Source organism: Atractosteus spatula, chromosome 5 (genome assembly GCF_055471065.1).
Source record: "Atractosteus spatula isolate fAtrSpa1 chromosome 5, fAtrSpa1.hap1, whole genome shotgun sequence".
Taxonomy (NCBI): Eukaryota; Metazoa; Chordata; class Actinopteri; order Semionotiformes; family Lepisosteidae; genus Atractosteus; species Atractosteus spatula.
In genome coordinates, this window is record NC_142710.1 from 56,833,932 (window position 1) to 56,855,575 (window position 21,644).

The window sequence follows — 21,644 nt, forward strand, 5'->3', positions numbered from 1 at the left end:
GCCATGTGAAATAAACATTATCATGCACAGTACTGGAGCTTCAGACACATTGCCGTTGCAAAAATCATACTTTGACGACAGTACATCTGACACCACCTTCCGAAGACAGGAACAAGTGAAGTGCACTAAAATGATGGGCAAACACCTATCGAACTCATTAAAGCTAAGCCATTTAATAAACTGTGCCAGATAGCCCAGTTTTATTTAGCAGTCTCCAGCTGTGCTATCCTTTGCAAGGTGGAAGACTGAACACTTGAGTTTTAGAAGCCTGACAACCATTTTCAAGTACCCATTCTTAACTATCCAAGAATCATAGCCTCTTTCAATTAGTTTACCATAAAAATCATTTTTATTTGTTCTTCATTTATATTAGACTTTTGAATATAATGGCTGTAAACAGTTAATGGAAAATTTTCAAGATGATAAATTGACAGTCCTGCTGCATAGGCGGTAATAATCTAAATTTCCTGAGGGTGTTTTTAAAAGCTTTTCATTTTTGCTGAGAGCTGCCATTTTTCAGAACCGAAAAGGAGCGCTGTGGAGTGCTTTGTAAGTTGCAGCTGTGTGTGACATTGAGCACAGTGTTCCACTCTAAAGTTTGCACGAGTCACAATAAAGGAATGAATCAACAGACCTTTGTTGGCACAAAATAATCACAGTAGTTTTTTTTTATTCCTTTGGTGTTTGCGGATTTACCTCATGTAATGGCTGAGTGCAGTTGAAACTTTTCTGCTGTCAATCACCTGTGTTCATAGAAATATATGAAGTCTTTTCCAGTGGCCAAATCTCGGATGGACCAGTTTCCTCATATAAAATGCTCTTTTTGTTCTGAAGAATTTTTTAACCTTGGTTTACCAGATGAGTGCTTATGTATGGAACCTTTGTGACTTTCAAAACCAAAAGTGGTGAAAAGTAGCAGTCCAAAGAGTATAGGACATACTTTTATTTCCTCAAAGTTGTTTTGACGTTGATCACAAAGAACAATCTACCCAAGATATTTCACAAGGGTCGTGCTACTTTTGATGATCTGGCTATGAAAATGTTTTTATCTGACCTGTGGCTCCTGCTTTTCCTGTAGATGTGTGGAGGGGGTACTTGCAGGATAATCCAAAGGTATTTAGATTCCTGAGAGGCACGCTCTCAGAATTGGCAAGAGATGTATAGAAAATGTTAAAAAACATTCATTTTTAAAGGTACAGGGCAGAGCCATATATGTATAGTTAGCTGTCTTTTAGAGCTGTCAGCTGTAGAAACGTGCAGAGACTGATAGTCTGACATTTTCAAAAAAAGCATTGATTTTATATTACTAAAAAGAAATTGTATACATTTTAGTGTTCTACCTGAAAGTGAACATGAGTTCAGTTGTGTAATGGTGCCTTAGAGACTCTGAAAGTTTTTATTTCGGACACAAGAGAAAAGCTGCTTTGAAGACTCATTGCTTTAAAATTCTTTGCGAATGAAGGTGTTTATTATAGCTGCATGTATTCCTTAAACAGCTACTAAGAGACATACAATATGCTTTTGGTCCTGAATCACAATGACCAGCTTTTATCATGGGCTGACTCGTAAGTCTGTGGTAATTTCTCAAGCATGACATCATCGGTGTCATACTGTACCTAAGTTGCCTTGTTCGTGGGCTTCATTCTTTGCTACAGTGGGTATTACTGTTTTACCAATGGGTCTTTCTGGAAAAAAAAAAGCGTTTCTGGTCGAGTTGTAGGCTGCTGAATCCTAACTGCATGCATTTTGGAAGTGTAACTTGGATAAGAGAGAAAAGCAGAGGTAGACACCAGTGCCACTTTTGCAGTATGAAAGTCTGGATCAGCTGATCAGTTTACATGTATTGCCACAGAGGGAAATAGGCACTTGGCTTCCATTTTGGGCCTTTGTGATCTGTTTAAATAAAACCTTTCCTCAGTGAGAATGGCAAGGATATAACGCCTTCCAACACAGTGGATTAGTAGGGGAGATCTTTGTATCTTCATTAAGTAGAAGAGCCTTTTGCACGATGGCATTACTCAGTGCTTTAAATCCCTTTTCAGAATGCTGAATGAACTGCATTGGTAAATTACAGTTCTAATTTGTAGCTTGAATAAGTTCAGACATTCTGCAAGTGGACAAAGTAGCTTTTTCCTTTGCTAGTTCTACAGCCTGTTGCATACACTCCATGGTGGCCTGGAGATAAACTCCATAGGGTGTTAGCTGGTATCATAAGGTAGCAGTGGGAGTAGGGGGTCAAGTCCTTGCTTTACTCTTCAATCGATGAGGAAGGGCTTGCTTTATCACTGAACTGCACAGGCACAGAGCTGTGTCTTTCTCTGTACTTTCTTTTGGTTTATTACAGGCTCTTAACATTTTAGTAATAAACCTTGACAGTGCTGAGTGAACACAGTGCAATCTTATCTGCGCTGGATAATATGCTGGTGTGGAAGAGGTATGCTCTAGTCAGCCAGAGGTCAGTCAGTCCTCTGTGACCCTGGGAGCACATTGATGTGGGTGGGCAGTAGTCTGGAATAGAAACTGCAGGCTTGGCTTCAGTGGAAGAAAGTTATAGTACAGCATGTGTGGGATTGCACAAGGAACTTGTGCAGACTTATTCAGGGAAAGTCAAATGTTGATCTGTTAGTGCTGACCAGAAAGCTGTGCTTGTCATCAAAATCTTTTTATGACAAAATATTTCTGTAGGTAAAGATGGTGCGTTATTTACAATATGAAAGAACTGGCAGTTGTTGTTTTTTTTGTGTTTTAAACAATCCATCAAGGGAATTTGGCATTGAGTCACCCTGTGGGATATAGGTTTGTCGGGTTAATAACGCTCAAAACAATCAGTTCCCTTCCCTGCAGGGTGTTATGTAAGGCCTGTTTCAGGAAAGTCCCGCAAGACTGGATCACATGTAATTGCTGTGCCATTGTGCTGAGAGCTGACACTGCTGTAACTCCTGGGAGAACAGAGTCAAGCTGGTTTCACAGATTAGTGAACCAGGAATGGCAGAGGGCAGCTTCAAAAAGTGATACAGAAATCTTCCCAGGATTTCTGGCTTGTCATTGAAGAGGTTTCACTCTTTCAATCCAGAAAGCTGCTTAGTGAATCCTATGTGATTCTTCGATGTTTTTCTCTTTCTGTGTTACCTAGGGCTCTATAGGCCTAGTTCGCAATGGTATGTAATGAAACACAAAAAAAGTATTGTCCAAGGTCCTATACAGTTCTCACTGGGGAAACATTTTGCACTAAAGTCTTTGTAGCTCTCTTTTTGAGCACCAATTGTCAAAAAGTACTGTACCTACCGTACCATATCTCCAGCAAGGCAAGTTAATGGCAGTTTTTAACTTTTAAATTGAAAGAGGTAATCCTTTTAATGTAGAGCATATTAGTTAAAAAGCTCCAGTTTAAAAGAAATAGGTTGGGAGTTTTTTACATTTTTGAAATGTCATTGACTAAGGCAGGTGTATGAATTTCAGTTCTGTCATGTGCATTGCTGTAATTATTTGGAGGGCTGGAAGGATTTACAGATGCAAAGCAACAATGAGATTCAGGCATGTTGCCAAGTCAGCTTGACACTCTGTGTGTGTTCTGCTCTATGACAATGAAACACACTGGGGAAAGAGATAAAAGGGGGGTTGATGGGTCACAGCTCTTAATGCACTAACATATCCAGGTCAGTGAGTACAGAGACAATGCAGGGCGGCTTGTCCTAGTTCTTCATTCTCATGCTTTCATGGTGGGAGATCTTCAGTATTGTCAAGGAGTCTCCACACTCCTCTGGGCATTATCCAGTCTGCCATTTGTGGAAAAGGAACTCAAGTGAGGAATTATCTTGAAAGTAAAAGTTTATACAGTAGGACATCTGTGTTCATTCACTGAGTTGCCTAAACAAGGTTCTGTTTGCAGAAGAACACGCCGACAGCTCCGCTTTCCCCAGTATGAAAAAATTGGGGGTTCTTTTCCCCAGTTTTCTGCAAGTGCTAACATTTGCCTCTCTTAAAGAGAAAGTGTTATAGAAGATGCTGCACATTTTTTACCATTCTTAATCCATAAGCCGCTCTGTGACCGTTACAGCTTTGTAAAATCTCCCATACTTATTATGGAAGCTGTGGTCTTTCCTCTTTTAATCATCATCCTAAACAGACTGGTCTTTTTTCCAACCTTTTCCGGGTTTCTGCTGTTTCCCTCATTGTGTAAAAAGCAGTCACCTGTTTCCTCATATATTTTATCTTGTATTCTCTTTAGCTTGCGATTGGAGAAATGCAGATCTCTGTATACAGTATTTGCTCATCTCCTTGACCAGACATGGCTAATGGTAGTAATTGAAGTTCATTCTCCAAATGAATGTGTGTCTGGTTAGCCTGCTGTGTCTGGAAGTGAGGGTGTTTCTATTCTCTGTGCAGATACTGGTCAGACTTATTTGGTTAACTGAAGGTGCATTTTCTTGCCAATTATAGACCTTGCCTCTAATGAGCGAGCTCTGTTCACTTCACCCTGAGCTGCAACTACAAAGAAAAAGTCATCAAGGGGGAGGATGTTTTTTGTAAGGGGAACATTGCACCGGTGTCAGCAATTGTGATAGCAGCATATTAATTTTCAGATTGAATGTCGTCACAGACTGCCATTGATCTGATGCTATCCAGCTGAGCACAGCCTGCCAGAAGGTATCTTTGCCATTTAGCCCAGCAGTAGGGGTGTATTGAGCTACAGTGAGTTTTGCTGTGTGGGAGTTTGCAGTGTGTGTTTCAGATCAATTCAGCTCCAAAGGTGGAACGGGCTGATTGCTGTCCAGCTCTTATCAAGAGGGAGAGAGAAAATGTAGTCAAGCCTCCTTAACTTCACAAAAATGGAAAGTTTACTGAGCTTCAAGGGTCAGGCAAGCTGTTTTCCACTTTTAAAATTGCCTGCGTCAACGTTCCTTAGCCTATAAATGTTTACAGGCTTGGTCTAACGGAATTCCTGGCTTCTGATCCTCTATTGATATTTTTACATGAAAATATTAATCTCATTGTTAGCTGATGTGAGTTCCCCATGAAAGAAATTCAGTTTGCTTATCGCATGCAATAGTATGGTCAGAGGGGGGCTTTTTTTTTTAATAAGTCCATTTTCATGCAACCATTACCTCCATCTAGAGAAAACACCTCAGTTGTAACCTCTGTTACTGTATATTCCCATAAACAGTGGTCAAGCGTGAAAACTAATGGAAGTTAACACTTGAAGTCTGGAATATGTGGGCCACAAATCCTGGATCTGGTCATTTCTATTCCCAGTCAAGCCATTTATTTATCCCCTATTTGGATGAATCCCTCCTATAGGTAATGAAATGGAAGTCCCTTGTAACTAGTTACCATTGACTACAGCAAATGCAGAAAATCAAATGGTAATCAGTGTCCACCTTGGCAGAGCTCCAGTCTATTTGGCATTCTTCAGTTGGTTGGTGGACCTGTTTATCTCAGACGAGTGTTCTCAAATAATGGGGTTGACTGGGGAGGATAATCTGGATAAGAAACACACTACCCTGTCCTGGAGTACCTGCACTGTGTGGGCTGTTTTTATTGCTCTAACTAGCTGAGCAGCCAGGTGTGATCAGATTCCAAAGAGCCTTTTTACAAGACGGAGATAAGAGGCCGAATGGGTGGCTAGAGACCTCAGGCAGTCTCTCTGATCTGGACAGCAGCGAACTGAGTAGCCACTCTTCCCTTGTGAATACAGCAAGATAAAGGCTGAGCAAAGAGTTAGCTGGAGGACCTTCTGTTGTCTGCTGAGGGGTGAAATCTGAATCCTTTATGTGGTGTCTGTGGCATATAATACGGGTGTTACATAATGTTATATTATAATGCATGGCCAAAAGATCTTACTGAATAATTGGAATTAATGGCGAGTATTCATAGTCCATAACTGAAAATAATGTGAAAAGGTATTTGATTTTGTTGCCTGAATGCATGTTTTTTCCTGTCTCAAAGGTATTTTTTTTTAAACTCAGCCCATTTGCAACGATCATGTTACTTTATTGTAATGCATTACAGCACACACAATACCTATTGTATTAGGCATAGCCGACGGTAGTATCATAAAGCACCCTGATGCACAGGCTTGGAGACGGTCATCAAAAAAAAAAATAGGCCACAGTAAATTTTATTGCTTGATCTTTAGATGGGTTATGTATGAGAGGGTTTTAAAAGGTCTCGTTTTTTAGATTTTGCCATTTTCAAACTCTTTTTGCATTTGTCGTTACAGGGGAAATAGAAAATCTTGTGACTTAAGTGAATTCTTTAATTATTCATGTTTAAAAAGGATGAGGCTCAGGAAAAAGGTTGTAGAAATAAGGTCCTGATCATATAAACCTTTTAAGAGATGTGCAGATTCCAGCATTGGTCCTATATTTGAATTCTGAATTTCTGCACTGGTCAGACAAATGAGCTTGCACGCAATTTAAAACAGAAATGTGTGTGTGTGTGTGGGGGGGGGGGGATCATTTTCAGGCTGTATGAAGCAAATGTGACTAATGCTTTGCAGCACTAATAGGACTGTGCTGTACACGGCAGATTCTCCAGTCTGGTCATGTTCAGGATGGTAGTTGGTCAGATTAGGATGTGTTTGACATAGACAGTGTGTGGAGGGGGCTGTGGACTCTGTGAAAGGGGGCCGTGCTCAGATCCAGCTCTGCACTGACGTCAGACTGGTCTCATCACAAGGATATCGCAGTTGTGAAGGAGAGAGGGGAGGGAGAGAGAGAGAGAGCTGCTGTTGAGAGAACTGACGCTGCAGGTGGAAGATCTGCCACAGTCTCCCTCCAGTGCCCTCTATTTCTTTTTTTTATGTTTGAAATTTTGCAATCCTTGAGCTTTTTTTTTCCTCGCATTCTGCGTGCAGGCTGAAGGGCAGACCCAACATGTACCCTGTGTCTCACAGGTACTGCAGAAATGTAGGCCCTCACATTCAGTCACAGGAGCCAGAGCTGCTCTCGCTTGATCTGCAGAGTCTGCAAGCGGTTGCTGCTTCTGGCTTTGTCCACGCCAGGTTTAGGGCTGTACTGCAGGTGCTTGTAACCTCTGGGCGGATGCCACAGCCGTGTGAGTGAGCGCTGAGCTAGGGCAGCAGGGATTCCTTCAGAGCAGTAGCTGCAAATGGCTGTGGAGGATGTCCAGGCATGGCGTAGAAGGAGAGATGACAGACAGAGCGCTGTGTTTTGGTCTCGGGGAAGGAAACTAGCAGTGTCGTTCATCCTTGCTGTTCAGTGGGGCTTTCAGCACTCCGTGCCCAATGTTGGACTTGGATGGAGATCGTGAGACGTAAGGTACCTGTGCTTTTCCATTGCTCAGGGGGCATTGGTTGCAGTGTGAAAGTTTTTTCCTGCTTGTATAGAGGGAAGACAAAGGTCATTTTAGCTCCTTAAAAGATAAGGCAGGAAGCAGACATGGGGAGCTCTTGGCTGTGGATTAAGATTAGAGTGTTCCCTGGAATGCCAGGTAGACGCTGGTTAAGCTTGCTGCTGTACTGACATTTCCTCAGATTAGCAGAGTTGCTCAGGAAAGACCTAGATCAGTGCATAATCACTTCTCCTTGGTCCTCTAGACCTCTAGTTAGTAGGGGTGTTGTCACGAAACTTAGTAGTAACCTGAATACATGTTAAAGTGTATTTGAAGAGCCATCTGATTGTTTTAGCTGAATTTTGAAATACATCTGTAAGAAATGTACTGTGACGTGTTCCACAAGAATTTGAATTGCTTAGCTGAGGTCGTGACTAGAGTAGTGGTATGTTAGTATTCCCCTCCATTCTGCTGAATTTCAATAGATAGAGGATAGAGGTCTGTGTGTCCTCTCCTGGAAGGTGGTAGAGTTTTTGAATTTTGCTTAAGTCAGCTATACAATATCTACAAACGTTGGAAATTAACTTCGTTGCTTGCTAATATCTGACCAGTGAGCGCATTATCCTAATCGATAATCTTTAAAGATATTGATAACCTCTGTATAATGCGTTGCTTTTACTCTGATTCTTTGATTTCTCAGCTTTCCCTACTGAGTTAGGCATTGCATTCAGTTGGTGAGGGCTGTCTTCTGTGCCTTCTGACTATTGATTTTTTGAAGGCTTCTCACAATGTCGTGTGTGTCCTTTGTCTTTGACAGGAGCCCAGCAACAAGCGGGTTAAGCCCCTGTCCCGGGTGACATCCCTGGCCAACCTCATCCCCCCAGTGAAGGCCACGCCCCTGAAGCGGATTGGGCAGACCCTCCAGGTATGGTCCAGGCAGGGATATCCATCACAGTACAGGACAGTTATCCTCACGAATGTCCATGCCCCTTACTAAGATCTTATGGTGAAAGCATCTACACCAGTTCTTGTAAAATTACACCCTTTCATAGAAATAATTCCCATATTTGAACACATTCTTTTCATTCGTCTTTGTTGCATCTTGGGAATGATCAGTATGTTTCATGAGAAAATAAAAAACAAAACAGCATTCCAAATTTCTCCAGGCTAAGAGTACAAGGGGGAAATATTTGTTATATTGTCAGGAGTGGTGGTCACAGTACTGGGCAGTGCTAGCTTTTTTTAATTCTGCATTCTTCCAGACAGCTTGAAGAGACATTTTTCCTAGAATGTGTCATTCATGTAACAGATAGCAGTTTGAGTCACAGTATCACTAAAGCAACACTACGGTGTCTACAACAGCAAGTAAGGCGTTCAGTAGCAAGATTAGTGTTTCTGTACTGGTGTGCCTTCAGACATTGACGAATGAGCTGCAGAATCATGGAAAAGTCATCCACTGAAAAAATAGTTATTTTGTTGGTATACCCAAAGTGTCATTTGGTACAAACACGAGTCAGAGATCACACACCAGGGCTTTACATATGGGAATTGTATATGGCGCAGATTAATTTTAAAGGACATAAACTAAAACATAAATTTTGTTCATGATCTTAATAACACTGTTTTGCACCAGTGATGTGATACAGAAGCAGGTGTATATTTATTTATAAGTGCAGTGTGGGATAGAAAAGTTTGAAAAAGCACTGAGCTAGAAAATATCTATAAACAATTTCCTTTTATTATTTTCCATACATTACAAAAAATGAGAATCCAAAAGGTGTGGGAGTCTTTTGCAAACCTGTTTAAGAATCATCATTTGTGATTTTTTGTGAACAAACGGAAGTCTTCACAAGTCTGCTTTATTTGTTTCCATCTCGCTCGGGATGCACTGCAGCGTTCAGTAGAACTCCTCCAGTGACAAGCCAGTGAATAAGCAACAAGCTTGTTCTTGGCATTCACAAATGTGCCAACCAACACTTGCATGCCCATGCCTGTGCAGATAGTCTGGTATCAGTGGGTGAGGGCGGCCTTGTTGACGTTTGGGACATTCCCACCTGTCTAGCAGATTCAACCTTTTTGTTTCGTTTTCTCCCAAAGAGTGGTCATGTTGGAGTAAGTAAATAAGTGTCTTTGCATGGCTCGGCACGTCCCAGAGAGAGCGAGTTTCTGAAACACTGCTATTTTGGTATTGAGAACAGGCAGCCAGTTCTTTGTCACTGCCTGCCCATTATCACACAACCTGATTTTTGCCTTTCTGTGTCTTCACACACTGCTTACAGTATGTGGAGTCAGACAAGGTGTACGGTACTCTCAATCCCGATCTGTCCTAAATCACAGCGCTCTGACACATTAGGGTCATTTCAGATTTCACGTCTGCCATCTGTGGTCTGCACTGTGGGAAACTGAAGAATGGGGAGAAGTGTAATAAATTCTCTTTATCAGTGGGTAAATAAGTAAGGGGGAGAGGGTGAAAGGTCCCGCAGGTGTTTTTCACACCCTCTGCTGATATTGCTTCAAGGATGAGAAGACAAAATGTTCTTTTTGGAGGCCATTCCTCAATCTGCAATCTTGAGTGTAGGCAGTGAAAATATGCACCAGAGTAAATGCTGGGTATGCCAAGAAAATCATTTTATTTTTCCAGTGGATGACTTTCAATTGTTTCACAGGTCATCTATTAAAGAATGGCAGAGGCTTCATTTTGACAACATAGTGTTTGTAGAGCACAACTTAAAACCAGCCCTTTCAGTCCTCTGTGAAGACAAGGAGTTTGTCAAATTTGTAATGAACCTTTATCTGTCTTTTTAAGACTTCAAGTACTGAAAGTCTTACGTTACAGATTGTGAGAGAGATTTTATGCTTCTTATATGTATATGGGGATATATTAGACTGAATTAGACACAGGCAACACGTTGAGAAGTGGACTTGGGCTTGTGGAAATTCAAATTGCAGTTTAATTGTACGGCTGAAATCAATACCTATCTGATGCCCACATTCAAAGATTCCGAGTACTTGCCGGCTATAGGTGTAGCTTGGTGCCTGTCCACCTGTTACAACCTTGGCATGTCTACCACCTTTGGAATCAAGACCACTTTTCCATCCCACTTTGTTTTCCCCTGCTTTTTAATGTTGTGGATGCCAATGCTCAGACAAGACAGCGTTCAAGACGATGGGTTTCCCAGCGCTGTCATACGAGACTGCTTTTCATTGTCAGCGTCAGTTTGTTTAGCAGCAGACGGGTTTGCAGAGATGGACCAGTGTTAGTGAGCCTCGCTTTGTCCCCTGCCTTCCCCCCCCTAGCGCTCCATCAGTTTCCGCAGCGAAAGCCGCCAGGAGATCTTCAGCCAGCGGCAATGGAGCAGGAACGCCCCCCCGGCCATCACCAAGCGCAGGGACAGCAAGCTCTGGAGCGAGACCTTCGACGTCCGTCTCAACCAGATGCTCACCTCCAAGGAGATCAAGCGCCAGGAGGTGAGGGTTTGCTCCAGGGCACAGGGCTGCTTTGCAGACACGGAAGCTCTGTCCCCTGTAGCGCTTGTTGGACTCTGGTTCTGTAGCATCTTAATGCTAAAGCTTTACTGGTGAAGAATAGTGATCTATAGGTCCCATTATCCCGGTGATCTGTTACTGGTTTCTGGGTAATAAAAGTAGATATTGCAGGTGAAATCATGCTTCTAACAATGTTGCCTAGCCTCACATTTCAAATCTCAGCAGGACATTTGCAATACAGTGTTGCCTTTTTTTTTTAATCAGTTGCTGTTATGGAGTCTCAAAGCCCTGCAGGTCTGTAATTTATTTCTCCATCACTAAGGAATTACAGTACAAGTATCTTAAAATTCCTCCCACTTGAAACTTCAAAATGAGAGGTCAGAAAACGGCACAGAAATAATATCTAACTAGAAATAAGAGTCAGAAACCACAGGTGAGTTGTTACTTCAGCTGCTTTTCATGGAGGGTGTCATAGCCCTTTAAGAATTTGGTTCCTGAATATGTTCAGCAAGGATGTTCTTAGGTCTTGCAAGTTATTTACTGGTTAAAGTAAGCGATAGTGTTGCATCAACTTGATTTACAAAGTAGTTCTCTTGGAACACGAAGTTAAAACCACAGCTTGAACATCATATTACCTTATAGGACTGTCTTGCTGCACCTCAATACCAGCCTGCACTAGTCCTGAGTCTGCAAGGACAGGCTCAGTTTAAGCACCTCCTTACATTCTGAAGGCCGGGTAACCTGTGATGTGTAGAAGGGAATATAGTCAACTGCATGTTAAAGAATCCAGTGTTGAGACAGCATAACCAAATTACATTTCAGGCATGAAAGCTGTCTACTAAAAACATAAAAAGCCCTGTGAAATTAAACATCGCATATGTTCAATAAAAGAGAGGCCAGCACTGAGAACCCGCTGCCTGTGTCATTCAAGTGTAGAGAAGCTGTAAAGTGGTTGTTGATTTAAGAGGGACAAGAAGGTGGGAGGTTTCCTAAGCCATGAAATACAAACCGCTTCTGGTGTGGGGGCTTAAATTCACTCACTGGTCTTCTCAAAAACCTCTCACGCATGCCCCCCAACTCTTTACTTAAGTTACCTCACCAACACAGGCTACAGAAGTGGTAGTCTCTTCTAAGTTCAGGAGCAGTAGCGTGACAAATTGAACACATGTGCAATTGAGCTGCCTTTAAAATCTGCGTAGAGTTCAAACAGAATCCGCTGGAGACAGCTTTTTTTGGGTCTGGGACCTCTGATTTTGGTTCATTAGGAGTTAATTATGGTTAATCTTCCTGTCCTCTGCTGCAAAGCATTTTCAAAAAAATGAAGGACTATTTTTGAATGAAATTAAGCTTGATGAGACAAAGCCCCACAGCATAGTTCCAAGTTAGATTTGATGAATGTAATATTTTCAGAAAATGTGGTCAGGAAGCTTCAGACACTTTTCTCTTGAGTATAGGATAAAAGTTTCCATTCCTGTTTCAATGTCTAAAGTAAGGTTATATCATATAGAGATCAAGATATTCTAATGCTGTTAGCTGTCACTTAAAAAAAAAATAGGCTTGAGTATCAAATAATTCTAAGGAATAATTTTGGTGTGAGTGATTTCAATGTGCCGCAGTTTTCTGAAGAGGCTTGCTTTGTCCTTAACAGGCAATCTTTGAGCTGTCCCAGGGAGAGCAGGACTTAATAGAAGATCTGAAATTGGCAAAGAAGGTGAGATCTGTTTTTCACATTGGCATAGTTTGCTTTCATCTAGCATATAAAATTGTTACCCACGTGGGAAGCACAGTTCACGTTTCACTTCTCCCTTTGCACACCCAGGCAGGGCAGGGGATTGTTTTAAATCCAGCAGCATCTGGTCCTGCTTTCGTTTTGAGCACAACCCAATCAATGCATTACCTCAGAAGGCAGCCTGGTTATATGTGAGGCCTCTTAAATTGCAGTAAAACAGTGCAGTAAAGAGACCGAGGTGATTTCAAAGCCAGCTGCTTTGCCCTTCCCCATGTCCTGGAAGAGACAGCCCTATAGGTTCACACGTGGGTGCTGTGACTTGACCTAGCCAGGGCTGAAAGCAGGAATCCTGCCTGTGGTTCACAGCATGTGCCAAAGTTATGTGTTTAACAGAGCTTTTTTTTTTTACAAAGTCAGATGAAAGGTGCTTCTTGGATGGTCAGGCTTGCATGTGCTCCTATCAAGGGCTTCTGCTCCAGATCTCTCCTATTTCAGACGGCAGAGTATCTGTGCTGGGCAGGTGTAGGAGAAAATGTGAAATATCCAAGCACCTCCATTGTAACGAATCGGATTTATGGGAGCTCTCTAGCCGACAGATTATGCTGACCTCAAGTACAAAACACAGAAGCACTGAGTCTCTTTCAGTGCGCCTCCTTCTTCGTAATACAGATGGTGACAACTGCATACTCATTCCACAGGGAAGATGGAAGGCTCTCATTACTGGCCCATAATAGCACTGAGTGTGGCTTCATCCATGATTAAAATGCCTAGCTTCATAATTCATCAAGCCTGGGCATCAGTATACTTCCCATGTTCTCATCACTTTTTGTCAACTTTGTATCCAATTAGAGAGGTTCCTTCTCTGGTGCTTTTTAAAAAAAATGCGTTTTGACTGGTGTGCTTTAAAAGCTGAAGTACAATTTTTTAATAAGCACGTATAACCTTTTCAACTGACATTTATAGGGTATGAGCTGAAATGACTATTGTAACTCTTTGAGATACCTTAGCTAGAGTTACGCTTTTTAACTTGTTCTCAGAACATTAAAAGTGTGGAGATGGAAAAGAGGGGTGTAGCAGTGTTCTGAAAAACATTTAATAAATTATTACAAGCCCATAGTATGTAGGGCATAACATTTTAATTCTTACATATTGGTAATTGTCTGTGTCTTATCAGACTCTTACCTTCTTACGTATTTGTCTTTATTAAAATTGTCATTTCATGATGGGTTTTTGACCCAGTACTTTTTTGATAGATTGTCCAGTTCTTTTTTTATGATGCCGTTGTGGATCGTGCTTTGTCCAGGTCAGAAGGCACAGGTTTTGTTGGCGGTAGCCTGTTGAAGTCACTCTGTCTGTCCGTTCTCAGGCCTATCACGACCCCATGCTCAAGCTGTCCATCATGACAGAACAGGAGCTGAACCAGATCTTTGGTACCCTGGACTCCCTTATCCCCTTACATGAAGGTACGGCCCCCTTATCCCTTTATAGTTACATACGAGTGCATGCTGATGAGGGATGGTTTCCAATCAGGTTGTGTTCAGACTTGCGTTTCTGAAATTAGTTAAAAAGAGGTTCAGGAATTTCTTTCTGTTCTCAGTTTATATTAATTTATAGCAAGTCATTTCTGTGCAGTTTGACCTTATTTAAATCCCCAGAGGCAGGGTAGACATGTAAAGACTGTTTTATGTTGTGGTGTTTCTGTACTGAGTATCGAAAGAAACGCAACACTCATACGTTTTTTTTTAAATCTGGTAAATAGATTTTGGGTATTTATTGAGTGTCTAAGTGAACACTGAACACTTACCATGATGCACGCAAACTTAACACACGACTGGACTAAATTGCTCCAGGTGGGCGTGCTAGGTCCTCTTTAGCAATGATTCCAGGTTTTGTGAAGACTACACTGATGTTTGTACTGTAACTTGCTGTCTGGCGTGTTTACAGCTAGAAGCTTGTAACCAGGCAAAATGTATGAGATAGTTCAGGTGGGTAGCTGCGTCAGCATGCATAGTCTGCAAAGGAACAAGTAAAGGTTTATTCCATGCTGAAAAGAGAAGAAAGAAAACACAACGTTTCGGCTGTGAGCTCTGTGGAATTCTCTTTTCTGAGATTTCTTTTCCCTGCCAAGGTACGGAACTTTTTAAAACTGCTTCTTTTCAATGGTTTAGATCTCCTGAGCCGTCTACGAGAAGCCAGGAAGCCAGACGGTTCGACAGAGCATGTTGGCCACATCCTCGTGGGCTGGGTAAGACGCAGTGAGGCATCACAACCAATCAGCCCAAAACCACCCCTCCCCAATGCACAGACTCTTCCAGCCCACTCTGTTCCTGGCCTTCTCCCAGTCATGCTGGTGAATGTGAGTCTGCAGAGACTGGAGAGTGCCACTTTTCCCCCCCACAAAAGTACAGCCAAAGGTTGTTTTATGGTCTGCGTAGCTTGATAGTGTTGAAATAAACCTCTTCTGGAAAAGATCGCAAGGCTCATTGAGACAAATTGAGGCTGAACTAGCATAGTCCTGTATGGATGAGCAACCACCCCACTTGCAGAGAGCACTGTAGTGCAGTTCAGTTCTGTAAGCAGATTGATTATACTTAGCATTTCTGTCTGCCATGCCCCCAAAACAAAGCATGAGAAGTGTTTTTCACCGTGTTTCAATAGCAGGTTTGAAAACACAGCAAGCACAAACTGCTGTACATATCTGCTGTACTAAAAAAATGTATGTTGAGAGCTGGCCCATTTATCACTCTTGACAGTGTTTTTGAATGTCCTCATTTTAACTTTGTAAATTGGAGTGAGGCGGTGTGTGCTGGAGGCCACATGAATTGACTGTTTGAACCGTGTATCTTAACTGAATCGAACAGGGTGTCCCAAATCTCTGGACTTTTGTCAGGGCTAGAATGGATTGTTCGGGAAGATTACTCAATAAACTCCATTCTTTATTGTATCATGGAATCACTGGAGCAGAGGTTTTCCAGTTGTTTTATATGTGGAGAGGGGTTTGGCTGTCAGTGGATCTAGCAATACATGAAAATATAAACTTGGTCGAAAGCCAGGGAGCCTGATGCAGGCTTTTCTTTTTGAATTGTGTAATTTTTTTATTGTTTTTGTGTATTTTTAAACATCCCACAATAATTTGCAATGAAGATTAATAGCTGCAAAGAGCATTCTTCATAAACAAGTTATCGGCCCAAGGTCCCTGTGGTGTTGTAATGTAGTAACCATGGTGACTGAATATACAGTAATTCCACCAAGATAACTAAAACTTCAGTAAGGACACTAAACTGTGGAAAATACTATGCACACCGTAAAGAGGGTGAATAAAAACACCGGGCTGTGTGGTACGGGGGAGAAAAACAAGGATTATGGGCTAACTGGTTGCCATGGTGCATCTCTACAAACTGATAAGAGCAGATTAAAGGTATACAGGGGGAAGGTCTGGGGTTTAGCAGTACTTTAGAAATGGACAATTTGTTTGGTGGTCAAAAACTAAGCAAGGGCTTTTACAGCGACTGAGCAATTTGCAAGGTAAAAAAAACCCAAGAAGCCTTAAATACGGTTAAATACAATCCATTTGGGCCTAGATTACAGGCTGTAACCAACTAAACAGCTACCCTGTTTTTCTAAAGGCGTTAACATGAACACCAGCCTCATTACACTTTTGTGACAACATTGAAGGGTTGGCGTTTTTTGCCATAGTTGAAAAGCATTGCCAATGCTAGTGAAATAGTGTAAGCGTTTTGCTAGGAGGATTTAAATCATGAATGGAGAAATGAGCCAGTTTACTTAAAATGTGTTCTGTCTGTGTGCTGTATTAATTCTTACCGTTTCTTTTTGTGCTAGCCTCATTTTTGTGTGATTGTATCTTCTTGTAACTGCACAATTGTTCCATATACTTGCTTTTAATGTAAATTTTCTATACCTAAAGTCTACTGGATAAGGATGTCTGAAGTAATGGTAATGGTCATAACGCTAAAGTTGGTATTAGATTACACATGGTTAGTCTAACTGCCTTTAACTGGTCCTTTAAATTGGGGATGGGGGAATGGTCTGACATTGGTGTGCCTGATGTCAGACCATGAAACTGCTGGTCAGTGGTGAAGAGTCCACTTTAGTTGGGCTCCCACCTTACTTTCAGTACAACTCCTTATCTGGCTTTATCTGATAAAATAGAAGACTTAGGCAGATGCAATGGATGCATCATTGAACTTTTGTACTTATGAAGTATTAAGATGGTAGGAGAATTGAGTAGGCAGGCTTATTTAAACACCGGAAACCAGTTTTTTCCAACACGTTAGTTCACCATGATAGTCCATGTGGCCCTACTGTTTATCCACAAGGCTTGACATTTTCAAAGGGAAGAATGTTCTGTTCCCCTGTTTATGGTTTCGCATTCAACTTTGGCTCATCGAAGGCTTGATCTTAGATCATTTACAGCAAGCTGACCAATTCATGTCTGAGTGGGAAAGCAGGAGCTAAATCAAGCCCCTGTATGCAACTGTTTACTATTGCAGACTGAATCACAGCACTTAAAGTAAACTTGAAATGGAAGCTATCTAAAACATTTTTACAAGATTGCAGCATTGTGGAATAAACATTATCCTTCAGAGTGCCGTCAAAAGTGCAGCCAGCTAGTCACTGTTAAAATGCGTAAATGCTGATGACTTGTTAACTGAAAAATGTGGCTGTGGTAGAAGTCTATGAAATAGATCAATATTCATGATCATTTCTTTATGTACTGTTATCTGAAGTTTGCTGTTACTAGTAATGTAATGGTCAAATGCTGCTTGATGTTTTTTTGATGTGCTTGATGTGATTCTGCATGCATTGTAAGTTTCAGATCTGTTGTGAATTCTGGAGAACACATCCTCATAATGCTTTGAAAACTCCAGTTTTAACTGGTTTCTTGGCTGAATTCTTGACATGCTGAAGTGTGAAGGGATTTTGATTTAAAAGTTATTTTAGTTAAATTATTTTCTTGAGGAAAAGAGATCTTTTATGGTGGATTCCTGGAGCGGGTGGGACTTCAATATTTTCTCATGTACAGACTAGGGCTTCTAAAACCGAGTTTTTATTGTAGTTGCAAACACCGATGTCTAATTTTAATAAATCCAGGAGAAGAGATAGCAGATAATTCACATTTCTCTGGAAGAGAGGAAAGGCTATCCACCCACCAGTACATTTTCCAGAATTCAGCATTCAGGGTTCTTCAGAGATACTGTAGATAACTAAATGTCTGCTGGTAACTTAGTTTGACTTTCCTAATGTATGAGTCAGAAAGCTATGAGAATCAACTCCCTCTTTACTGGAGTTGCAAAAATAACTTAAGGCAAATCTTTAGGTTGAGTAGAAATGTGATTTCACATTTAAAAAGTGCATTATGTCCTAAGAATGAAGCTGCACTAAAGGGTTTTTCTGGCAGAACATGATGAGCACATGATGGACTGATTATCCTTAAGGAAGACTCATCACTCTTTAAACTGGCCTATAAGAGCATGTTTAAAAGAAAACACCTCATTGTTTTCAGTGAATTAGCTGAAAGAGTAATTTTAATCCATTTACCTGACATGTAAATGGATATTTGTCCTTTGTGCCATTTCAGTGGAAAGAAACAAGTGACTGATGCACTTTTTCTGGGATTGATTTTCTGTATGCTGAGGGGTTAAGTAGGATGCTGGAGGACACACAATGTGTGAGGAACTTTAAACCCTAACTTGGCACACGGGAAACCCCGCCACACTGATTTTAGGGATCCCCCCCCATTGATGTCTCTTCTTTCTCTCTCTGCCCCTCTAGCTGCCCTGTCTCAACTCCTACAACAGCTACTGCAGCAACCAGGTGGCAGCCAAGGCTCTGCTGGACCACAAGAAGCAGGATCACCGAGTCCAGGACTTCCTGCAGCGCTGCCTGGAGTCCCCCTTCAGCCGCAAGCTGGACCTCTGGAATTTCCTGGACATCCCTCGCAGTCGGCTGGTGAAGTACCCCCTGCTGCTGCGCGAAATCCTCAAGCATACGGCCAATGACCACCCTGACCGGCAGCACCTGGATGAGGCGGTGAGCGCTGGTCGAGGGGTTTCATTGCATTTTATGTGCTGGGTAAACTATGGCAAGAGGGCTGCGATCGTATATTTAGCTTTTTAGCTTTTGGGGTTTTTTTTATGGACTAATGTTAAAAATGAGACATAGTGATGCCAACAAAAGCATGTAAAATAGCCCTCCATGTTAAAACATGCAAAACAAGGCTACGCGTGATCTGATTGCTGGCCATTCCTCTTATTCCTACTCCACGATTGTGGGAAAAAGACTGAAGTCCTATCTAGGTGGTCTTTTATGTCCTTCTCTATCCCAGTTTGATGACAAGTTCAGAAAGCCAAAGATCCCCCTGCTTTCCTTAGGCGGCAGCTCACTTTTCAGTTGAGAGTCCCAGCGGGCCAGGCGCAGCCTGCTACTGTGGCCCTGATGCCCTGAAAGCTTGCTGAAAGCCTGCTGTCAACAGCGACCAGAGCAACGCGCAGGGTCTTTCGTCAGCCTGCCTGTCTCCAGGCTGTGCTCAGCAGCTGCTGTTGCTTCCCTAGGGCAGCTTGCAGTTGGCCTGGATCTTGTTCGCTAAGCTAAAAACCCGTACAGCAATGGGAATGTGATGTCAAGTACAAGCACCCATGTACCATTTGTCACCAACTTAGCTAGGCAGTGTAGTAAAATTCTAAGCTTAGCAAATCCACCCTTGTTCGCCTTTCTGTGTTTCACTTAGTGGTTTTGTGAAGCTAGTCCCTGTTTTATTCACCTGTAAAACATTATTATTCTTTAGATCTGCCCATGCTAAGTCACTACCTTAGTGAGGGATGTCTAGGACAGTAGGAGTATTCCTATCCTGGATGACTTAAGTACTGAATATGTTACAGGTTCCTTTAAATTTTCTTGAAAAACTGGCTAGAAAATTCAATTATGCAATTACGTCAATAACATGATAACAGGATTACATGGAGAAATGTAGAAGGCACTGTGGTCCTGGAGTGCTAGCTTTGAATGCATCATCAAAGACGTGGCATGTGATATATTGACTGAATTGGGAAAACTGTTCCAGTAAAGCATGTGTCACCCTGCTGTCAGCTGCAACAGTCCAGGAATCTGTAATATCAGCTGTACAATAAACAGGGAGGGCTGCTAATCTGTCAGCAAACAACAAGCACGAGGTGTGCAGCAGGTAGGCCTTACTGTGTGCCTGTCTGTCCTGCCCAGATCAACATGATCCAGGGCATTGTGGCGGAGATCAACACGAAGACGGGCGAGTCGGAGTGCCAGTATTACAAAGAGCGGCTGCTGTACCTGGAGGAGAGCCAGCGTGACCTGCTGATCGACAGCTCCCGCGTGCTCAGCTGCCACGGCGAGCTCAAGAACAACAGGGGCGCTGTGAGTGTCTTCCCCACCCTGCCACGCCCACACACCTGCCAGGAGCTGACTCCAGCTCGCCACGGCTGTGCTGAGCTTTCCAGAGCCATTTCCTGTCTTCACCAGCACTGCTAACTCATACACACAAGGTGTATAGTCCAGAGTAGCCCTGTTATTACCATGAATGGGGGTTTAAGAGCTGGAAGTCATGGAGTTGGGGGCAACCTAAGTGGGATCATTTAAGAAAGGGATAGAGATAATTCTTAGATCTGTAAGCTAATGGCAGCCAAACAAGCAATGTGTTAAATTGCCCTCTGTAAGCTGTTTTTAAAACTTCCCAAGTCGGGAACCCTGATCAGTTAAACCAATATGGATCCTCACACTACTGTTTTGAGCTTTCGCAGTGGTAAATTAAACTGGCTTAAATTTGCAATTCCATACTGAGGGCATTCAGCAGACACAGTTACGTTTTTGAAAGCAAGAAAATGAAACTTCACAGGTCTTCAATGGGTCCCATGAAATTTGCTGTTGGGATAACTGCAGTGTTGTTTGTGACCTCTTGGTAGAGGGTAAACCAATTAAAATGTACTCTGCAGACGAGGCAGTGGCTTTCTTGCCATTAAAGTTTTTCAACACTTAGAAATACCTGTGCTTGCACACTTCTTCCTGTTTTGCACGAACTCCCTGTGGTTGTGCCCCGGAGGTAGACTTATGGGAGTAACGTGTCAGCATGCTGGGGTTATGTAATATTCCAACGTGTGAGAGCTGGCACCAAACTGCGCGCGGTTGCCGCCAGCCAAGATCTCACTTAAAGTGACAGGCCAGAGGAGCGAGGAATGCTGACAGCGCTGGGAAGGTTCAGTTCCCTGGGGAAAAATTCTCCTGGCAGCCAGGTCCAGATTTAAGCAGAAACATGTCTGTTTCATGTAGCTTTTTTACAAGCTTTCTAACATGGTATGAGCTTCCAGCCCCAAATAAATGCCAGAAACCATGTGCTCAAACAAGATGGTTAACTTCTGTGGTTGAAATGGAAAAGAGTCCTTGTGTGAGGGGCGTGTAATTGGGTGCTGTTACCTTGACTAGGAAGCTTGAATAAAAGTCATGTAAAGTCATGGGGACACAAGGATGTCACATGCGGTTCCTCTCACAGTCCAAAAACAAACTGGTAGACTCATTGGCTTCTGAAAAAAGTGGCCCTGGTGTGAGTGTTTTGAGTCTGATGGACTGGCGTCCCGTCCAGTGTGTATCCTGCCCTGCGCCCCTTGCCTGCCAGGATAGGCTCTGGTTTTTCCTTGAACTTGTATTTGATAAAGCGGTTAGAAAATAGATGGACTATACGTTCGAAATGTTTAACATAGGAATTTGTGTACCTTTTTATTCTGTATAACATTAACATAGGTTAAACCTAATTCCGGTGTTGCAGTTGGAGTTTAAGAAGTGTCAGTATATGTATGTTCTGAGAGGTATTAATACAACATAATGTGGTAAACATGTCCATTTTTAGCACTGAGTGGTGTACGCATTTTCAGTAAGTAGTGCCTGTGCATTTTATGCTCATGCTATGTGACACACATTTTAACTTTTTGTCAGTGTTCAGTGTTCTAGTGTTCATTAGTGTTATAGTTTTATAGATTTTTAACTATCATATTCATCCCATCCTTGCAGTACAAGCCAATTTATTATCTTTGAGGACATTTCAGGAAATTCCTTTTGCAAGACTGTTAATCATAGAACTTTAAAATAGCAGGAC

The 21,644-nt window shown here is 42.1% G+C and overlaps 1 protein-coding gene across 2 annotated transcripts in view; it reads left to right on the forward strand.

The window, feature by feature from the left end:
• Positions 1-21,644, forward strand: part of arhgef3 (Rho guanine nucleotide exchange factor 3) — a 104,292-nt gene that overhangs the window by 77,190 nt on the left and 5,458 nt on the right. For both annotated transcript variants that reach the window (XM_088915560.1, XM_088915561.1), the window contains 7 exons: positions 8,111-8,218; positions 10,591-10,761; positions 12,428-12,490; positions 13,875-13,971; positions 14,677-14,753; positions 18,302-18,559; positions 19,745-19,915. In XM_088915560.1, coding sequence (XP_088771686.1) covers positions 8,111-8,218; positions 10,591-10,761; positions 12,428-12,490; positions 13,875-13,971; positions 14,677-14,753; positions 18,302-18,559; positions 19,745-19,915 — 945 coding nt within the window. The remainder of the gene's footprint in view (positions 1-8,110; positions 8,219-10,590; positions 10,762-12,427; positions 12,491-13,874; positions 13,972-14,676; positions 14,754-18,301; positions 18,560-19,744; positions 19,916-21,644) is intronic.